General features: G+C 29.5%; 1 protein-coding gene across 1 annotated transcript in view; it reads left to right on the forward strand.

The window, feature by feature from the left end:
• Window positions 1–20739, forward strand: part of LOC136988791 (uncharacterized) — a 104244-nt gene that overhangs the window by 80432 nt on the left and 3073 nt on the right. The window contains exons 28-38 of the mRNA XM_067286753.1: window positions 3609–3721; window positions 5501–5603; window positions 7493–7545; window positions 10652–10748; window positions 14235–14351; window positions 14528–14622; window positions 15051–15196; window positions 16128–16240; window positions 18042–18159; window positions 18220–18380; window positions 18577–18665. Coding sequence (XP_067142854.1) covers window positions 3609–3721; window positions 5501–5603; window positions 7493–7545; window positions 10652–10748; window positions 14235–14351; window positions 14528–14622; window positions 15051–15196; window positions 16128–16240; window positions 18042–18159; window positions 18220–18380; window positions 18577–18665 — 1205 coding nt within the window. The remainder of the gene's footprint in view (window positions 1–3608; window positions 3722–5500; window positions 5604–7492; window positions 7546–10651; window positions 10749–14234; window positions 14352–14527; window positions 14623–15050; window positions 15197–16127; window positions 16241–18041; window positions 18160–18219; window positions 18381–18576; window positions 18666–20739) is intronic.

Genomic DNA, 20739 nt, shown 5'->3' on the forward strand with positions numbered 1-20739 from the left:
TAAAATAAGGTAACCCATTGTAGCCCCTCATGTCTGGACTATTATTTTGACCAATTTCACTAGGTTATTGCTTAGTAATTTCTTGGAAAAGAATAGAATCGGCAAAATAATAGTGGGCTTTTATATCATATACAGGTGGGTGAAGAAAGCGATAAAGGCTTTAAACAGTCATAAAAAATGGAAGAATTATCAAAATGAGGGTTTGTATGATAAATATTGTCCAAACAATTTTGTTGAGAGTGAAAAATTTGTTCCAAAACCACCGATAGATAAAGCTGACACACAAAAGAAATGTAAACGGCAATGAAAATGACTTCAATGCTTTCATTAGACAAGCAAGTGTTGGATGGTCTCCACCACAGCATATAAGACAATTTAGCTAAGTAATAATGCCTGAAACTGCAGTCTGCAGCATAACCGGATACATAAATGTTACCTGACGGGAATAACATTTTTCAATTTCAACAATGTGAAAGGACGTGATTGAAATACTCAGAACTTTTAAGTATCTCTGCAATAAAAAATCATATCGAAAGGTGTTTTCATTATCGTTTGTATGTCTATTGTTGTCTTTTGTATGCCACCTATCAGTGATTTTTGGAACGACTTTTTTCATCAATAAAAATTTCCCATACTGGCAATACTTACAACACAAACCATTTCATTCTGATATTTCTTCCATTTTTTATAAATGCTTAACGTTTTTACAGACTTTTTGCTCACTCTATATTTACGACTATTTTTTCTAAATTTCAATTATTTCTCATGTGTCAAATAAAACCTGTTCATTATGACTCTAAGTAATCTTTGTTTGCCCATTTATTACAAAACTGACCGATAGAAGATTTCACCAAATCTCTAAAACTACTATAAGGTAAACAGTCCTGTTGTTGGTAAAATTAAAGGCTTCTAAATCTTGCTTAAATTAAAATAGTGTTCTCTTATGCAAACTACTGTTCCAAAAATATCATCGACGCTGCTCCTTTATCCCATGATCTGTTTAAAAAAATCCACTTTTACATGGTATTCGAAGTAATTTTTCAGAAATAAATCCTAACTTAAAAAAATCACAGTTAATTAATCACAATAAATCAAAGTTTTTATTTTCGTAAATTATAAATATCAGAACATAGAATTCTAAATAAAATTGTTTGATTTCATCAACACAGAGCTTTTCTGGTAAAATGTTGTATTCTTCGTCGAGGCAAAGTTTATTTCAGGAAAGATTCATGAAGGAGTCGATGAATTGTGAAGTTAACATTTAACGTTATGGAGAAAGAAAATATTCATAATTATAGATATTTATAATACTAATAATGCGTGTCATCTCTATACTTTTTACACGTTAAAATATTATATATACAGAATAATTAATACGGTATATATATAATATATATATTTTATTATTTTATTATATATTTATATTTATTAATTGTACAGGGTGGTTATAATTAAAGTTGCCCTACTCAGACCTATCTAGAGCCCGTTCTCGTGGACGTATTTTGATGAAACTTGGTATATATGTTATATGGATCATGGAGAAAAGTAAAATGCAAAAAAAAATATTTAGTTCGAATTTTTACCACTAGGTGATAAAATAGCGCATGAAGAACAAGAAACAAAATGGAAACACGCAAAAGGTTTTTATTCACAAGATTTGTTGAACGTGCAATCCATTTGCATCAATCACGTGTTCAAAACTTTTTACAAAATCTTGTGAATAAAAACCTTTAGCCTGTCTCCATTTTGTGTTTCTTGTTCTTCATGCGCTATTTTATCACCTAGTGGTAAAAATTCGAACTAAATAATTTTTTTGCATTTTTCTTTTCCCCGTGGTCCATATAACATATATACTAAGTTTCTCAAAATATTCCACGAGAACGGGCTCTATACAGGTCTGAGTAGGGCAACTTTAATTATAACCGCTCTGTACAATTAATAAATATAAATACAGTGGTGCCTGTTATAACGTACGCCTCGAATAACGGACGCTGCGAACAACGGACTTTCTGTTTGGCCGTTACGTGACTCGAGCAACGGACTGGCTGCGAACAACGGACTTTCCGGCATAATTGGTGACTGCTGCATGGGTGCTTTCTTTAATAGCGTTCGCTCTGCGTCTCCGCTACTACGGGAGTGCGCTGCTGTTTGTAGGCATTTAGGAACGACGGTGAAAGAAAACAAGATGGCAGCGCCCGCAATATCGATAGTATCGTGATGGAGGAATCTATAATTCTAAACTACGAGCTTTTAAAGGCAAAAGAAGGGTCCCAATTGTAAAATTTAACCATAAAATGGATTATTTGTTGAAAGAACATTCAAAATAGCCAGAAAAAAATTTGAATGCCGGCTACCATTCGAAAAAAATTCGTAAAGACACATCACCGCGTGCGCTAACTCGCGCTTCCACAATTTCTAAATTTTCATTCATAAAACCACATAATGGACCCGGAAACGAAACTATCTGAGCCATGGAGGACGCCATGTTGCTTTCCACCGTAAACTACTGCTATAAGCGGCCGTTTTTGCCGTTCGACGGTGCGCACTCCCACCGGAATTTAGGAATGCATTCTGCAGGAATTTTTAAACGGATGTCGCTCGCGCGGAGTTACGCGGAGGAATAAAAGAACGCACCCCATGTTCATGTTTTTTATTATACAGTACGGTTATTTTATGCTGCGGAACGAATTAGATGTTTTAACATGTATTTCTATGGGAAAATGCGTTTCGTATAACGGACGTTTCACTTAACGGACGTGCACCTGGAACGGATTAAGTACGTTATATGAGGCACCACTGTATATAATAAAATAATAAATGATTTATATTATATAAATACCGTATTAAATGTTTTGTAAATTCCAGAAGAAATGCTGGCAATAATATTCTTTGCATTATGATTATATATATACTGTACTATGAAGAGAGGAAAAGATTTTGAATATTTTTACGAATATTTCATTTTTTATATTAAAAATGACAATTTATATATGGTGATCTGAATATCATTTATTCTTAGTTTTCTTTATATAATTTTCAGTTTAAATATTTTTTTAGAATAATATGCGCGAGTCTTTTGTACTAATTTTGTGACTGTATTGAACTGTTCTAACTGAAGAATTAGAACTGGAAAAATAAAAAAAAAAGGTATCTTATCAGTCATTATTGTAATTCCTATACGTTGTTACTTTCTTTTCTCATTTTTATGAATACGAAATTAAATTACAGATTAATTAATTTTAATCACTTCCGATTGGGACAGGAGTAGAGGACAAAATGATTTTTCTAACAATGTTTCTCAATTTTAACAAATGGATTTCTAGAAGTTTTTCGTGTATTTTATATTGAAATTTTTATTTACATAACGAATAAAATATTATATGAATATTTACCAGAATTCTTACGCATATTATTTCAATCATTAACTCGTCTAACACAAACAATAATAAATACAATTTAATTCTTAATATATAAAACGAAATGAAACGATGTATATTTGTACAGTACATTTGCTGTACAATACTGTAGCAACACTTGATGTTTAGTAATTGTTATTTTTCATAGATGGCAGAGTTAGCATCCTCTCCTATATAAAAATCATCCAGTAGGTAACTGTATTTCTAGTTGACTGTTGTAAGCCTGCTTTTGCCATGGAGTTACGTCATGTTACTCCTTTCACATTTATTACAATTATTGCAAGTTTCTTGCTGTTATTCATCATGTAAGTACATGTCCTTATCTATACAACAATATTGTCACAAATGTCTTTTTATGAAATAAATTAATATTTAATTATAACTATCATTTAATTTATTCACTATGATTTATATAAAAATTAAGAAAATTAAGTTAATTTTATATATTCATTAAAACTGACTAAATTTAAATATTGTTATTAACATTTCATATAAATGATAATCTTGCTAATATATAAAAGATCAAATAAAAAATTAATAAATAATAATGAAAATCATAATATGTAAACAAAATTTAAATATTATAATCATAAGTAAGTTATGATAGGCCAAACATTTTATTGGGTATTAAAAAAATAATAGCATTAATGAATTACATCCTGTTAAATGACGTCTGATTTCAGGAAAATATTGAATTACGTCATTGAATGAACAAGAATAAATTACATAAAAATATTAAATTTATCGATAATTGAAGATCATTTGGTAACTTTGTTTTCAGTAACTTAACGTGTAGTATTTAAAATTTATGTGTATAAATCAATTGATTTTATAGAATGAAAGTAAACAATTATTATAAATTTTAAATAAAATATTATTATTTAAATATTCTATTGTAACTTACAAAATAAGATTAATTTTAATCAATTGTGATCGCTTTTAGTATATCACTAATCATTAAATTGTTAAGATTATCTGTGGCTGATAAAGAAAGACAAATAAAAAATACTTATGACCTTGAACTTTGAGATTTTGTATTTTATCATATTTATAAAGCAATATTTAGAATGACAACTGAGGTATATTTATTTATTTATTATTATTATTATTATTATTATGAGGTATATTTATTATTTTTATATACGAAATTAGTTATTGAATAAACTGTATAAAGGAAAAACAAATCATATTGATAATGTATCTAAATATCGTGTAATATATAATAAGTACTGTACATAACTCATTGCTAGTGAAAAAGTCATCATTTTCGAGCATAATTGCATTATATTTCTGCTACGATTAATCGTTCAAAATCTGATAAAGAAATAAATATAATCTAAAATTTATGTAACAAATATAACTAAATGATAGATAAGTATAAAATTATACTTTAAAAATGTTTAAAAATTAACATAAAAATTCAGATCATAAAAAGGTTATCATTTTTATTAAAATTAAAGAAAAGATCAAATTCCCCACTTTCAATTTAATTTAAAGGAATCTTTTAAAATTCAGTGACAAGAATAGTCTGCATGCGTATTAACTTATTTATATACATAATAGCAAAGATCTATGTCAGTCATGAGCATCCCGCTGCCCACGAGATTCTAATATGAAGCTCCCGGGCTTTCACAACATAATTTTGTTTTCCTATTTACGTCTTTTGTCATTATGCAATTTTTATTAAGCTGAATTTCAATGCGTGACGAAGAACATTCAAACTCAACTTGACCAGTGAAAAAGATGAGATTAAACTATAGAGTGTTAGTTTATATATGATTAGCATATATCATATCATCAGTTATTGTACTGATGGTTATAAAGTATGTTGGTGCTAAGCAGGCTTAAAATATGTCTCTCCGTAAGAAAACTTGGTGCGGTCCGGTAACCTACGAGTCTACCTATGAGCCTATGAACCTTGTTCACTTGCGGCGAAAATCTATAAAATTTTGCTCATCACAGGCCTTTAAAATTATTTAAATTTATTGATAATTCAGTTTAATAATTATTTTTAATTTTATATTAAAAATTGTGTCATGATTTTCTGTAAATATAAATTTATTATTCACATTAAATATTTTTAGTTATGTGAGTAGAAAACTTCAGTACTGGAAACGGCAAGGAATTGAATCTCCAATTGATGGAATTTGGAGTTTTGTATCGGAAACGTCTAAGATATTTAAGAAGGTATTCTATATAAAAATATTAATTTTGTGATTACTATAATTGTTTATACTATCTATTGATACTCTATTTGTACCAAATTTATATTTAATGATTTAAATTTTAAAAAATCCAGCAACGAGTTGCTTAACTTTCCCGGCATCATTTAAAATTTTGGTGGCGCCATCTGTTATAGTATTTTATATAAAAAAAAGAATTTTATATTTTTGATCATTATAAAATGGCAAAAAAGGCTTAATTTTGAGGATAGGTATGTGTTTTATTAAAAAGAAAAATTTAAATATTAATAAAGAATAAAATCGTCACTAAGTCTTACCCTACTCGAGATACGACCCACGTCCCTCTTTATCTCTCCTCCCCGTCGACCTTTAATCACCAAAATTTTATAGCATCAATGCCCCAATACAGAAATCCCTCTAAAAATGTCAGAAATGTTCAATCAACTTGTAATTAAATATTACACGTTCTAACGTAACTTCTCATGAACGTAATATAGTTAATAGGTCATTAATTTTGTGAAATTTGTAATTTTTAAAATTTTTTATTTAGAATTACAAAATGATTGCATTTTTTAAAGTTTTTTTAAAGAAATGGTAAACCATAATGCATGATGTTTTGTTTGTGACCACCTCTATGTAATTTTAAAATCACTTTAATAAATATAATATTTTAATTAGTGTGATTTTATAATTGAAAAATAAACCATTTTTGGTTTCAAAATAGTTAAATTAAAAATAAAAAGTCGAAACAGAATAGTTTGAATAATAATTACTAAAATTTATTACATAGTCACAGCCAGACATTGACTATGGTTGTGCGAAACCATTGATTCTTCGATGGATTTTGAACCATCGCTTAGCGCTAATGTATGGATGTTCAACGTTAAATTTTTATGCTTCGTACAGTACCAAATATCGTATTTACTCGCATATAAGACGATCTTGAATATAGGACGAGATGTAACTTTAGAGATCAAATTAAAGAAAATTAGATTTATTAATACAATTCTAATTCTATTTCCTTTAATCACAAATAAAATATTATCAAATGCACATATTAAGGCAGACAACTATGTTTTCTTGATGCTATCACCTTTTATCTACTCGGACTCGCCCTTCGAAGCTTCACTCTCACTCCACCAAGCATCGTTCTCTGATCTGTCGAGTGAATTTGAAATGCAGTACAGTAGACCCCCTATAACACGGTAGATACGTTCCGTGTTATATGAACCCGTGTTATAGGGGGTCTACTGTATTTCCTGAATAGCTTTGCTATCAGCTCTTGTCAAATGCTTTTCCACGTACCAAAAGATTATAATGTGTATGACCGGAAAAAGTGCAAATATTCAGAATGTGCAAATATTCATTAAAAATACCAATTTAAAAAGTATGAAATAATTTACATTTATAATCATTGCTATGTGACCAGCATGAAATATATACGATTCACAAAAATTATTAAAGAATCTTTCTCTCGTGAGTAGGACGACCTAGGTTTCTGAAGCAGTGAAAAATGAAAAAAAATCCTCGACTTATACTCGAATAAATACGGTATTTAATATTTTCGAGATTTCAAACTTTTGTAATGTAATTTGATGTGTTCTCCACTCCACCATTTACTCTTCCTGTAAGAAGTCTGGTTTTATTAAACCAATTATGTCAGTGACCGAATTAGTTAGTTACATGTATTATTAAATTTTATTTCTCATAATATAATATAAACTAATACTGTTGTTGTGAATATTTATAATTAAAAATAGCTACAATAAAATTATTAAAATATAATCTTCTTTCCATGTTTAAATACATAATTGATAAATATTTTTAAAACAATAGCTTAATGTCAAATGTGTTTGTGTTACAAATATTTTAAAGTTTATTTTATTTCCACAGCAATTACATATAATAGAGCTGGAATATTATAAAAAGTATGGCCGAATACATGGGTGAGTATACTAATAAATAATAACAGAACTGTAATACTAAATAAATTAAACTTGCTACTTATGTAATTATCTCGTTTTCTGACAGTATATTTATGGAAATGAATGATTGAAATTGCTAAACTTGGAAAAAATAGAAGATAAATATTCAATTAATACAAAGTGTTTATATTTAAATGCCAATTATTTTGTGATTAATACCAGTGAATTTATCACAATATGAATATATTAATACTTTATATGAATTGAATTTTCATATTTTATTATTCCCGAATTTAGCAAATCCTGTGATTAATATCCATAAATCCACTTACAGAAAATTACATGTTCTAGTTTTATTTCCAACGTCATAAGTAAGAAGTTTATGCGCTATGTTCATTTGTTTTTTAAGTATTGTTTTATAAATTTCACAATATCGAATTTCTCAGTGGTGTAGAACGCGATCGTAGTGCGAAATAATTAAAAAATAAACTTTCATATTTATTCTCCATGTTTTCTCGATTCTAATACGCATCTTTTTGCTTTTTGTCGGGTCTGACAAATTGGGTGCACATTAGAATCTGGCACAAAGTCGACTTAATGCAGCCTCATTCGCGTCTTTCGTTCTTCAACCTGGTAATTCGCGTGTATTACGACGTACTAGTAGATATAGACACGGTACACGTCCTTTCCACTGTTTCGATTTTAATTTTGGTATTGATTTTGGAATGGTTTATGGTCTTTTGAATCACAGTAAACCGACTAAACGATTTTCAGCAGACAAATCGCTTATAAAGCTGTGTAGCTGTGTGTAAGCCAAGAGTTATCCACTTGGTTGAAGAACATGCATACAGATATATTAATGTGATATTACTTATCTGGTAAAATTTCATGCTTGTGCATACTGAATTGTAATTTTGCTTCAAAAATGTTGTCACGCGGTAATTATTGTGGTATGTATCATGATAATATGTGATTTTGTATTCGTCCGCAGATCATCGGTACCTGATAATGGTGTCAAAAATTGGTATCGCATATCTTCTAACAGGAGACGTCGATTTTCCGAACTTGCTGACTGATCTGGTATAGAAACCGGCATTTATCAGCTTACGAACAAAACTGAAGAAATTGAGTAAGAAACAGATGAAAAAATGCAGATAGAGCAGAGGATAATTAAAGACCACTTTCGTTATTTTAAGATGACAACCATAATGCATATATAAAACTAAACCGAAATTCAATTCTACGAGAGCGGTGGGCTGGTAAAACCAGAGACTAGCTTCAATGCAGAACAGTCTTTGCTGTGACTCAGCGTGTATTAGAGACTAGGCGTCTATTGGAAGATACACGATACACATGAAAATGTGGACATCATGAAGCATCGTGAATATGAAAATCAAACTTTTCAAAAATCTGTTTCTGAAAAACGATATGTACAGTGTCTACATCTACATTGCGATTAATGTTTAAATGCATTAACGTTTTCTTTTTAATTTAACTAAAATAGGTGATTTAAACGAATTAACAAAACATTGTACCAGTATGAATTTTTATTCAATTCTTAATGATGAAAATAGTATTGACGAACTCTTTAAAGAAATTAAATCTTTAAACAGTTTTCTTCCGGAAAACATCAATTTGCCGCTATAAACTCTAAAGTTTTTAAAAGCAAGCAATTTGTAGAATTTAGTTCCAAATACGTGAATCGCATTGGGAATTCTGCTGATAATCCCTATAACGGTAGCAATAGTTGAAAAAAAGTATTAACAAATTAAAACTTTTCAAAACGTATTTGCGATTGACAATGGAGGTGAAAGATTAAATTTTTTAGCCTTGTTATTCATTGGAAATGATGTTGCTCAGAAAATAGACTTTGGCGAAAGAATAAAATAAGAATAGTTCGAATAAGCAATCTAGCACAACACGGTTTCTCTACGACTGACAATAAACTACTGTTAGGAACGGCAAAACGCCACCGAAAAAAGAAAAAAGGAAATTAGTGTATACCTCAGCCAGCGTTATGAACACCGAACACAGAAAGAATAAAAGTTTTCGCAGATATAAATCAATAAAAATAATATAATTATATCTAAATTATGTAAAAATTTACAAGAAAATTCTTTTAAAAAGTTTTTTAAAGGGTTTTCAAGTTGTGATATGATATTAATAAATAGCCTCTACGTCTATGTTACTGTGGGAAACGCCGGGAGGTAGGACGGAAGTCGGACCTCCTTGTTCTCGGCGAATAGGTCGGCAAGACCCACCCCACTGTCAAGGATGGCTAATTTTGCGCGATATCCCGACTTGTCGGGATCGGTCAGTTACTTGTCAGGTCGAGTGGAGGAGTGTGTGTGGGGTCGTCGATAAAGAAAGGCAATATACGTATAACAGGACAACACATATAAGATTTATTTAGACGGTAAACAGATACAAAAGATCTAACGCGTTCCGTTCCTAACCGCGAGAGAGAGAGTTTACAAATTTAGGGGGGGATCATACCTCTTCCTAGGATTAGCTGTAATCGTAGGATTAATCTTCTCAGTTCTCCGGTCGTGGAGGGAAGCGGGAGGATCGGGCGGGCGGCTCGTCGTCGGCGGGCTTCGGTGACTTCGTGTCTCGGCCCTCGCTTCTCGGGACGGATCCTACGGGTCGGGTGGCTTGTGCGGACCTTCAGCGACCGACCCCGTTCTTAGCTATCTCCCCCCTATTTATACTCCCGGTCTCGTCCGCTGCGATGACGGTAGATGATGAGTCGATCTCCCTGACTCAGAGGTTAGATCCGGGGAGGAGGGAAGTGAGTTTGCCGGCGGAAGACTGCACATCCTTTGAATCTTGATCGCTATCTCCCGAGGGGTTTGAACAATAAAATTTAAAACGGACTGGCCGGTTTTTGCCGGTCGTCACATTACCTTTGTATGTCACAAATGGTAATGGATGTTAAAGATGTAATGATGTGTAAATAATGATTATATTGTTAACTTGATAAATCCTAAAAACTTTTCGAATATACTAAATCTGCATGTAATAAATATAGAAAAACAAAACATTATTAATGTTTTTAATTACTTAATTAATTAATTAATATAATATTTCGGTTAATTTTTCAAATTCTTATTTTTATATTTTGTAGGAGAATTATGGGATTTAAGCCGACTCTTTGTGTTGCAGATCCTCAGATTTTGAAAAAAGTTTTCGTTAAAGATTTTAATACATTTCATAATAGAATGGTACGTTGCAATGAATTTTTATATTTAAACATATTCCTTTCATTTAATCATGAATATTAAGTTTAAATGAAATATGAGCATCATTAATTGTAAATATTATTTTTATCAACCATTCAGACAATATTTAATAATTTGTAAATAAAATAATTTAAATCGGCTATTAAGTTATGATCGATAGAAGTTTACTTAAATTTATCTCAATGTAAATCGCTTGCAAATTTGGAAAAAGCAGAAAATGGCAATGTGAAGTATGTTATTTGAATATAACTGATAAAACAGTTATCTGCTACGATCCTATCATTCCGCTTTTTACTCATAAGCTAGCGACAAAAATGAATCAAAAACATTAGAAAGCTTAAGAATATTGGGAATACACTGTACATGTGTATAGCGTAATTTCAAATGCAAAAAAAAAAAAAAAAATGGAAAAAGCATAAAATTATTACTTAAATTCTATATTTTAGGAATGCTACAATACCGTGCATAACCTTCTGAGTATGGTCATGTCTAGCGATCTAGCCATTCTTGAATATACGAATTTACTATTGAATGTTCTAGAAGCATTTATGAACTAGAAGCATCATATAAATTGATATGACGATAGAGTAAATTATCTTTAAAAACTTTACGCGGTGTAAGAACAGAAGAACTGGGATAGAAAATCTTTCTTAAACTATTTCCATATAGTCTACCTCTTATACTTAATTTTATTTTTTAAAACAAATATAAAATAAATTACGAAACTAATTATTAAAACATGTACTAATCGTGAAGAATTCGTCTCGAGAATAATTTAACCCTCAATGTTTGAAAGTGGGTTTTAAGAAGTAGAACCTTGAAAGCGCGAAGTCAGCTCCGGAAATTTGCATGGAAGTAAATATTTATTATTTTATCGATACTTATTTATTTGTTTATTTTAACTTCTTGCATCCTGGGGCTATTCGGGGTCTTTTTCAGACCTATCGTGGGTTCTACTTGGCTTACAATGAAGACCGGATCATTTCGACCCGCACATAGTAAACTGTAGAATCACAACTAATCAAACAGTCTGTGATTTCAAATAATTCGAAATCTGAAAAAATTATTCTAAAAATAAGATTACTCGCGACTAGGAATAAGATTATAAGATTTTTTTTAAATACAAAAAATTTGACAAGACTAGCCTAATATAAATATCAATAGCACACATAAATAAGGAAATGAAATAATTTAAAATTACGTTGGAAATAAAACGTAATAATAAAATATAAAAAATTCACGAAAAATTAATTCATGTTTCTTTACGTAACCAGGATAAAACATTTCTTGTAATATAGGAAGGTAAAAAAAAACTCGCCAAAAATGGATAGAGATGATAAAGCTTTACATTTGTTTCCTTTAGTCAAGTTCGTAACATTGGAGACTTCATGAAAAATAATTCTTGTTTTTCTTTCTCCTTTATTTAGACCTCGCATTCTTCCTAAAATTCACGTATTCAATTCTGATCTATTAGAGATTAGAGATGATTTTAATTGCATTTTTTTCTACTTTCTCAAATTTAAAAAAAAAGACATTTTCCATATTCTTTTACTTGTACTGTACACTTCATTTAACACATTTTGAATATTGTTTATTATTCGGCTTAAAGACAAATTAGATTTTTTAACCTTTAGAATAAAACATTATATTTTTACTACAGTAGTATAGTAATTAGCATTTAGGGCATTTTTGATTAATTATTTATACATTAATTAATATAGAAAATATTTTAAGAATATTAAGAAAGAACATTTAAAGTTATTCCTTGGCCTAAATAAATTATCTTCTTTAATGTAACAACGAACGAAACAACCTCAGTTGATCGATAAATAGGAACCAAAAATAACTATAAAATTTATATATGTTACCTTTTTAAGCAATTAAGTCAGGAATATCATTGCTTTGCTTGTGAATAAATATAGTCGAACCTGTTTTTATGCGGTCTTTTTCTGTGCGATTTTTATTTGTGCGATTTTTTTATGCGAATTTTTAATTTGTGCGGTTTTTTATTTGTGCGGTATAGTTGGCGACTAGTCTCGTGCGATTCGTCATGTCTTACGTTGACTTATTATAGCTAAATAAACTTATTATAGCATAAATGCACTTATTATAGTAATATTATTGCATGAATATGCGAAAAATGAAATAATTTACTTTTTAAGTCAACAAAACACCACCTGGACAAAAATATGTAAAACAGACGATAGACCAGACGATGCAGTCAAGTGCTGACATCTGTTGTCAATAAATTCTATTTCGTACGGTTTTGAGTTATTTTCTATGTGAGACTTCTTTTATGCGGTCCCTATTGACCGCATAAAAAAAATATTTTTTTAATTGTGTTGCGAAAACTATTTTTATAGCCCCTCGTGAAGTTTCGTGCGATTTTTTTATGCGTTTTTTTTAATGCGGTCCCTATTCCCCCGCATAAAAACAGGTTTGACTGTATTACATAAATTCCTATGCATACTATCTTCTTACCAAATTACTGGAATGAATCACACACAATCAAGAACTTTTTAAATTCAGTAACACAAAACACTCTTTTTCGTAACGACCGTTTAGTTGAACCAATGTAGATTAAATTCCTTTGAAGCCTATTGTCCCTGACCGGAACACTGTATACCCCTGGGGCTCGATTTTCATCGGCCCTGTCCTTCCCGTTGCGTAATAGCTTATACACAGTATTGGATCTCCTGTATGCGAGTTTCGTACGTATGTGGTCAACGATTTCTTTATATAAAGTGTTTAAATGCTGGTTGTACTCTAATATAGTGTGTCTGGAGTTAGGGTTGCGATCCTGGCTAGTTGATTGATAAATTACGATCAGGACTCTTCTATAACCATGTTTTACCGCTATTCATAAATTCATAAAGACAAAGAATTAATCTTTTAAATTACAGAATTGTCGTTTGTGTTCTAAATAACGATTGTCAGAGATTTTCTGGGACTAATTACTAGAAAGTACCTGTTAGAGACCAACTTCAAAGGTCCAACTATTAGTCGATTTAAAGAATCAGTTCCTATCTAGTTGTCTGTTAGAGACTTGGGCGAAGTATGGTTTTACTTTCATAGAGATCAAATCAGAATTGGGACTTTTAAGTTTTCCAAACGGTGACAAATTTTATGCATGCCTATTTATTTTCTTTTGGAAAAGAAAAAGTTATATGGTAGTCTAAGGCAGTTCTCTCCTAAACTGGAGTTAGATTTAGAAATTAAAGATAAAAAACTAACTATGGAACAAATTAAATTATACTTGAATAATAATCGTGAAAATTATTAAATAAACTAAACTGAATGTAAGTTATTCATTCTCAAACTTAATTAAATTTCTCAATTACAATTATTTTACAGAAAATTATGTTTAACGTTCAAAAGTATTTCAAGTTTCATTATATTATAAGAAAAGCTTATTACCTTATATTATTGTTATTAATGTTTACTTAAATAATAAAAAGTTTTTTACAGGAAGTGAAAACGGGAAATGCATTATTCGACAAAATGTTAAGTTTTCTACAAGATGATGATTGGAAGAGAATTAGATGTATCGTGAGCCCAACCTTCAGTAGCGGAAAAATGAGAAAAGTAAGTTAAATTCATTTGAGTAACTATTGTAGAACATGCAGTATACACGTTCATTTTCAATTTATAACACAGGAATGTATCAATATATTATAAATTTAAAATAAACGTTTCCTATGTTTTCAAATTAATTAAGTCGTTACAATACAATGCAATACATTATGTTTAAATATTTTTAGATGGCTTATTTGGTTAAAGAATGTGCGGAGAAATTTTCAGAAAATTTGAAGAAAATTCCTGATGAAAATGAAAATAATTGCATCGATAGCAAAATGTAAATTGAATATTGTTTTTAAAATACTATAAAACCTGAAAAAAATTGGAGTTTTCTAATAATCCTGTATATGCAGTATTTCAATTAAATTTTGTGTATAAAATATAAAATTTTCGATAAATTATTCACTAAGAAAACCTAAAAATACTGCAATTATATTTGATTGACAAATCGAAAATTTTAATAAAAGCACATTAATTCACTGTCATATGATTTACGTTAATATTAATTATTCTGTAATAAATCGTAAAGATTACGAAAAATTAAAAAATTTAAATAAAGATTAATAACAGAATATTAAATATAAATATGAATGTAACGTTTCTTTGCTTTCAATCTTCTTATCTATGCAAATATTATATTTATTAGTTTATATTCACATTTTATTATTAAAATTTCAATTAAATTAATATTTTCAACGTTTTTAGTTACATGAATTGTTTCACTATTGATGTAATAGCTTCAACAGCATTTGGAACGAAGTTATCTTCTTTAGAAGATCCAAATAATGAATTTGTTACCATGTCTCGAAAAGCAATAAACAAAGATGTTTCTTTTTTGTCTATGCTTTTGTGTAAGTATTATTATATTTTATCCAACTACATCATTAAAATATTCATATTTTTTAAAATTTTTATATAAAAGTTTTTTAGATCAATCGATGAACAGAACGTAATTTTAATGAATCAATCGCATTTTTGCACATTTAAGTTTATTTCAATTTGTAAGGGTTTAAATGTAGAGGAATTTCATATTGAACCTCCTACAGAAAATATGACTTGGAACGTAGTTTATAAAAGTGTCTTGGCATATATTAACAATGGATTATTACTGTTGCTTCAAATATAATAAGTGTTAACTTCTCTGAATATATGTCTTTAAAAATCATGTTAACCCAGTTGTTTTGACTGATCCAATAGAGGCAATTTTCTAAAATTGAACCAGTATAGTTATAAAGTATATTGCCAATTAAATGTAATGGAAAATGACTTCTATCCCCCCATATTACTTATTTTCTCTCCTGGCCCACAGAAATAATATATTCTCAATCAGCGCAGTAGAATTTCTTTGTGCAATGCCCCACCTTTGCATAAACTTGATAAATCCAATTCTGGCAAAGTATATGTTGTTTTATAGCTTCCAGCTCACTATCTCTATACAGTTTAAAAGCACAGGACCCTGTTCTCATTGGCCTCTTCATTAGGAATATACCGGTTCAATATAGGATGTTTCCTATATTAAACCGGTGTTACAAAATAATAGAATATAGGAAACATTGGTTTCTTATATTCTATTATTTTGGAAAATAAAGTTACTATAAATTGATGCGTGTTCTGGTTACTTTTGTTAGAATTGTGTATTTTTAGTCAGAGAGTATGATATGTGTTTACTTTCTTTATTCTGAATCACATTAAATATATAAGCTATATATAATTTTTATGTATTACAATAGTTTATAATTATAATGGATTTAAGTAATATTCATTTCTTTATTTTTCGTTTAGTTATATTCCCAATTTTAACAAAGTTTACAAGAGTAAAATCTTTTGACGAGACATTCAACTATTATGAGAATTTCATTTTACATGTTATTAATCAAAGAGAAAAGGAGAAAATGGTAAATTAATAAATTTTTATGATGAGTATAATTTAAATGAATTAATCGACTTTATTAAATTATTTCTTACTACCGTATGTTAAGGTAACTTTGACCCAAAACTTTATCATTTTTCACATTTTAATCAAATTTTGAAAAACTATTGAATTAATATTACAGCAATTTTTTTTTCGTATTCAGCATGAAATAGGGGATAAATTTTAGTAAGTTGAAGCATTCTCGAGTTTTTAAAGACTCCAAGAAATTTTTGTCAGTGTAAGACAAAATTACTATGCTTTGGAGAAACTCGGGGATACTATAATTCATTGAGTTGAGTGTTATCTTTATACTAACATCACTCTTCGGCTGATCTTAGTCCAAAGATACTTGCTTGAAATTAACACTGCTAAATTTATTATAACTTTGGAGTGTTGGAATGAAAATTGTTCAAAAATAATAATTTAGACCAGGGATGGCGAACCTTTTTGAGTCCGTGTGCCATATTGTAAGCATACTTACCTTTAAACATGTTAATGCGTGCCAATCTCTTAGACTTCGAATAACGATATTTAAAGAAATTAAACGAATACGCTTTAATTCGAATAAATGTAAAAAATCTGATTGAATAAAAGATGATCAGGTGATAAACAGAAAGGATGATTGAAAAAGACAGAAATCATATGATACACTACGTACCAGATGATTTCTCTTACGTGCCACTTTGGGCACGCGTGCCATAGGTTCGCCGTCCCTGATTTAGACAAAACGTTTATTAACTTTAAAAAACATAGCAATAAATTGTTAAATGGAATTAGTTTTATATAAATCATCTTGGATACACTGTATAAGTTATTACATCAAATTCGGAAACAGAATATTGATTCTGTTTTGAAATCATTTTGGGGATTTATTTACAACAGCATTTTTTCATTAGTATGTAATAAAGTTCTCCTTTCAATGCCATCTCCAACATTTTGAGTCTTTTTTCCATATATTTAACAACTGCTTCTTCTTTGGAGCTACTATAGCTACAGGTCACTGACTTACACATTGAAAATAAACGTTCTCCTAAACCACAAACTTGCATAAGGCAGGAAATAAACATTATTAGATAATAAATAAAATTAATAAAATTTGCCCATGCAATGAAAATACCTTCGGAAAGAAATTATTTGCTTGCACAGCCATATTAAACACAATAAATTTAATAAACAATATTAATAACGATATTGCAAGCATGGATATCATTCACGCCTTGGACGATATAACGTGACTAAGTGTGAAATTGGGATAACCTAATGGTAGTTAAGGCGCTTTTGGAACCCGAAATCGAATCCAAGCAGTCAAAATACCCCAGTAATTTTTTGGGTGTCTGTTCCAGATATATATGGCCCTATCCGTCTCAATATCGTGAGTTCCGCGGTCCGATTTCGGACAGAAGGAAATCACGATGGGCTTTATAAAAAACCTTCTTAATTCCAACAACGCACTGAGTCTAACACAAACTATAAGAGTGGAGACTAGGAAAATACCGGTAGTTGAGAAAGAAATGAAGATTTATAACGTTGTACAGTACATGCAGACGAAAGCATAGAAAATTTATAAATTTTTAATATATTTTTACTATTTTGAAACCGCTAGTACAGAAACCCTTTACCGGGCTCGCAACTTCACTGAAACCTCTTTTCTATACTAATATAGTGGAAGACGCTATAGTACTCACTTCATTTCTATCTATTAAAATAAATTAACTGTTTTACTTACTTTAATTTTTCATTTTAAATAATAATTACAATAACTTATTAAGAATTTATATTGGCAGAAAGCCTACGATTTTCTTCAGTTATTATTGGATGCACAAAAAGGCGTTTTGGAAATTTCTCCAGAAGAAGCCAACGAAGAGGAAATGTCAAATTTTAAAACATTGCCGAAACATAAAAGTATGTTATCGATTAGATTTTTAAAATGTTTATTTATCTAACATATAACTTTAATTTCAGCCATGAACACCGAAGAAATGATGGCTCAATGCACTTTGTTTCTTTTTGCCGGAAATGAGACGACCACAAACGCATTAGCTTTCGTTTTATATTACATGGCCTTACATCCGGAATATCAGGATAAATTAATTGAAGAAGTAGATGAAATCTGGAAAACGAATGTAAGATCAATTAAGACTAATTAATGCTATTTCAAAAGTTACTTGAATTCAATGTTACGTTTCATTAAGATAATAGACTTATTTTATTAATTTATGAATTTGGGATATACAGAAATTTTTAATTAAACATTACAAAATACTAAAGAATCAGATGTTATTTTTAAATTTATTTTCAATTTTAAATAAAATTATTTAGAGTGAGATGAATTTTGACGTACTGAATAAAATACAATATATGGATGCTGTTATCAACGAGACACTGAGAAAACAACCAGCATTGCTTCAGTAAGCCAAAAGATTTTTGATTTTCATTTATCTTTCTGACACAGTTTTAATATATTTTAAATATAGCAATGTTTATAATTACACAAATATAGTATTTATTTCTATTAATAAAAATATATTTACTATTTGTAGAAAATTACATTACATTAACATTATCTTTATTTTCCCTCTGGCAAGTTCTGATATACCGTGTATATATCTACGTTTAATCTATTGATCTGATCTAACAGCTTCCATACGAGTCCAAGATGTAGCCATTTTTTACTCTTATTAAAAGGCTTTGAATATGATATATCAAGACGTATCAGAGGGAAAACAAAAATAATATTAATGAAATATAACTTAAAAGAAATCTCTATTCATAGTATATGTATTTATTAACTTATGTCAGCTTTCAATGTGTGTAAGCCCGTACTACAATAGCTAGGTATTATATACTTTAAGGTGAATTAAAAATTGAATATTAAGTCGTATTAAGAGCTGAAAGATAACTGACATTGTATAGTATTTTTTAACGTATTATAACTTTTAATTCAGTTATTTAGTAAATTGATAGAGACATATATTTATTTTCTTTAATGCTTTTCAATATAAAAGCTATTTGTAAAAACGATGTTTCAAAATGCCTCTAAAATTTCGGTAATGTAATACAAAACTTGCAATTAATATTAAGAAATATGATTCTGATAGTAATAAATACAAAGTGAAAAAATGTTCGCAATAAGTTTAAAAAAATAACAAGTTACTTACAATACTAGGAATAATATTTTGCTTTTGTTATATATGAAAATTAATAACTAGAGTTATCTAACTTACTGGAGAAAATTTAATGAATGAAATTAATATCTGGATTATTTTTTAACTAATAACTGAAAGTAATTCTACAGAATACATTATCAAAACACAACACCTTATGTTTCTGAGAAATTTAATAGAAACGCAACAAACGTTTTCAGCCAAATCTATTGGCCATCGTCAGGTTAGACAAATTCGAATATAAACAAATGGAACAAAATTTAAATACAAATGAAATAACGAAGAAAATGAGCATATATACATATTAAAAACAAAAATAGAAAACATAAAATAAAAATTATAACTAACAATATATATATATACTCGTATATATGTGTGTGTGTGTCTAACCTGACGATGGCTAATAGATTTGGCTGAAAACGTTTGTTGCGTTTCTATTAAATTTCTCAGAAACATAAGGTGCTGTGTTTTGATTTACATTTTGCTGAGTAGGTTTACTTGAATATCTTCAGAATACATTTAAAATTTTTTCGAAGTAGTTATTTTTGCCAAAATATATCTAGAAATCGCTTAATTTTACAGTTCCTAACTCACGAACATCAGTACTAATGACTGCTTAAACCAGATATTTGAAAAAAGTTATTTTCAACTTACGACAATCATTTTCACTTGGTCAAGGCATGGTACACTAATTAAATGTTAAATGTAATATTGTATTTGGCAATAAACATGATTTCTACTCATTAGGATTTTTGGATTTCTTTTAACATGATTGATTCCCTACATGTGTCTGTTAAGCTTTTTTAATCAAACATCGTATGTAATGTATTAAAACATTAAATGTTGGTTTGAAGTGTAAAACGCGTAAACAGCGTCGCAGTACTGTACACAATTACTGTAACTAATTGCAACATGCATGTTCTCTACATTACGTGGGTAATCACAATTTATATGAATATGAATATGAATATGTGTCTTTAAGAATGATACGCGTTTATCATTATTTTTCATGTACTATATGCGACCTGTTCGACTCACGACGGGAATGTTGCATAGATAGAACACCGGCGAAACTCGGGGAGGTGTTATATGTATTTTAAAGAAGTTTGGAAAATCCTTCATGTTTCAAAAATTACATATTTTCATGTTTTATACACTGTATTATTCGGCTACAAATTGAAAAAGTTGTAGACCTATAAATTCCCACCGTCGCCAGTCATTCTTAATCTCGAGAACGGATCCATATCTCTTCTCGAGATGAACTTCTAGAAGAGATATGGAAACCTTAGGAGCAAAAGGCCCAGCCCCGATCAGCTAT

Source organism: Centruroides vittatus, unplaced genomic scaffold (assembly GCF_030686945.1).
Source record: "Centruroides vittatus isolate TY-2023 unplaced genomic scaffold, ASM3068694v2 scaffold_386, whole genome shotgun sequence".
NCBI classification, from domain to species: Eukaryota; Metazoa; Arthropoda; class Arachnida; order Scorpiones; family Buthidae; genus Centruroides; species Centruroides vittatus.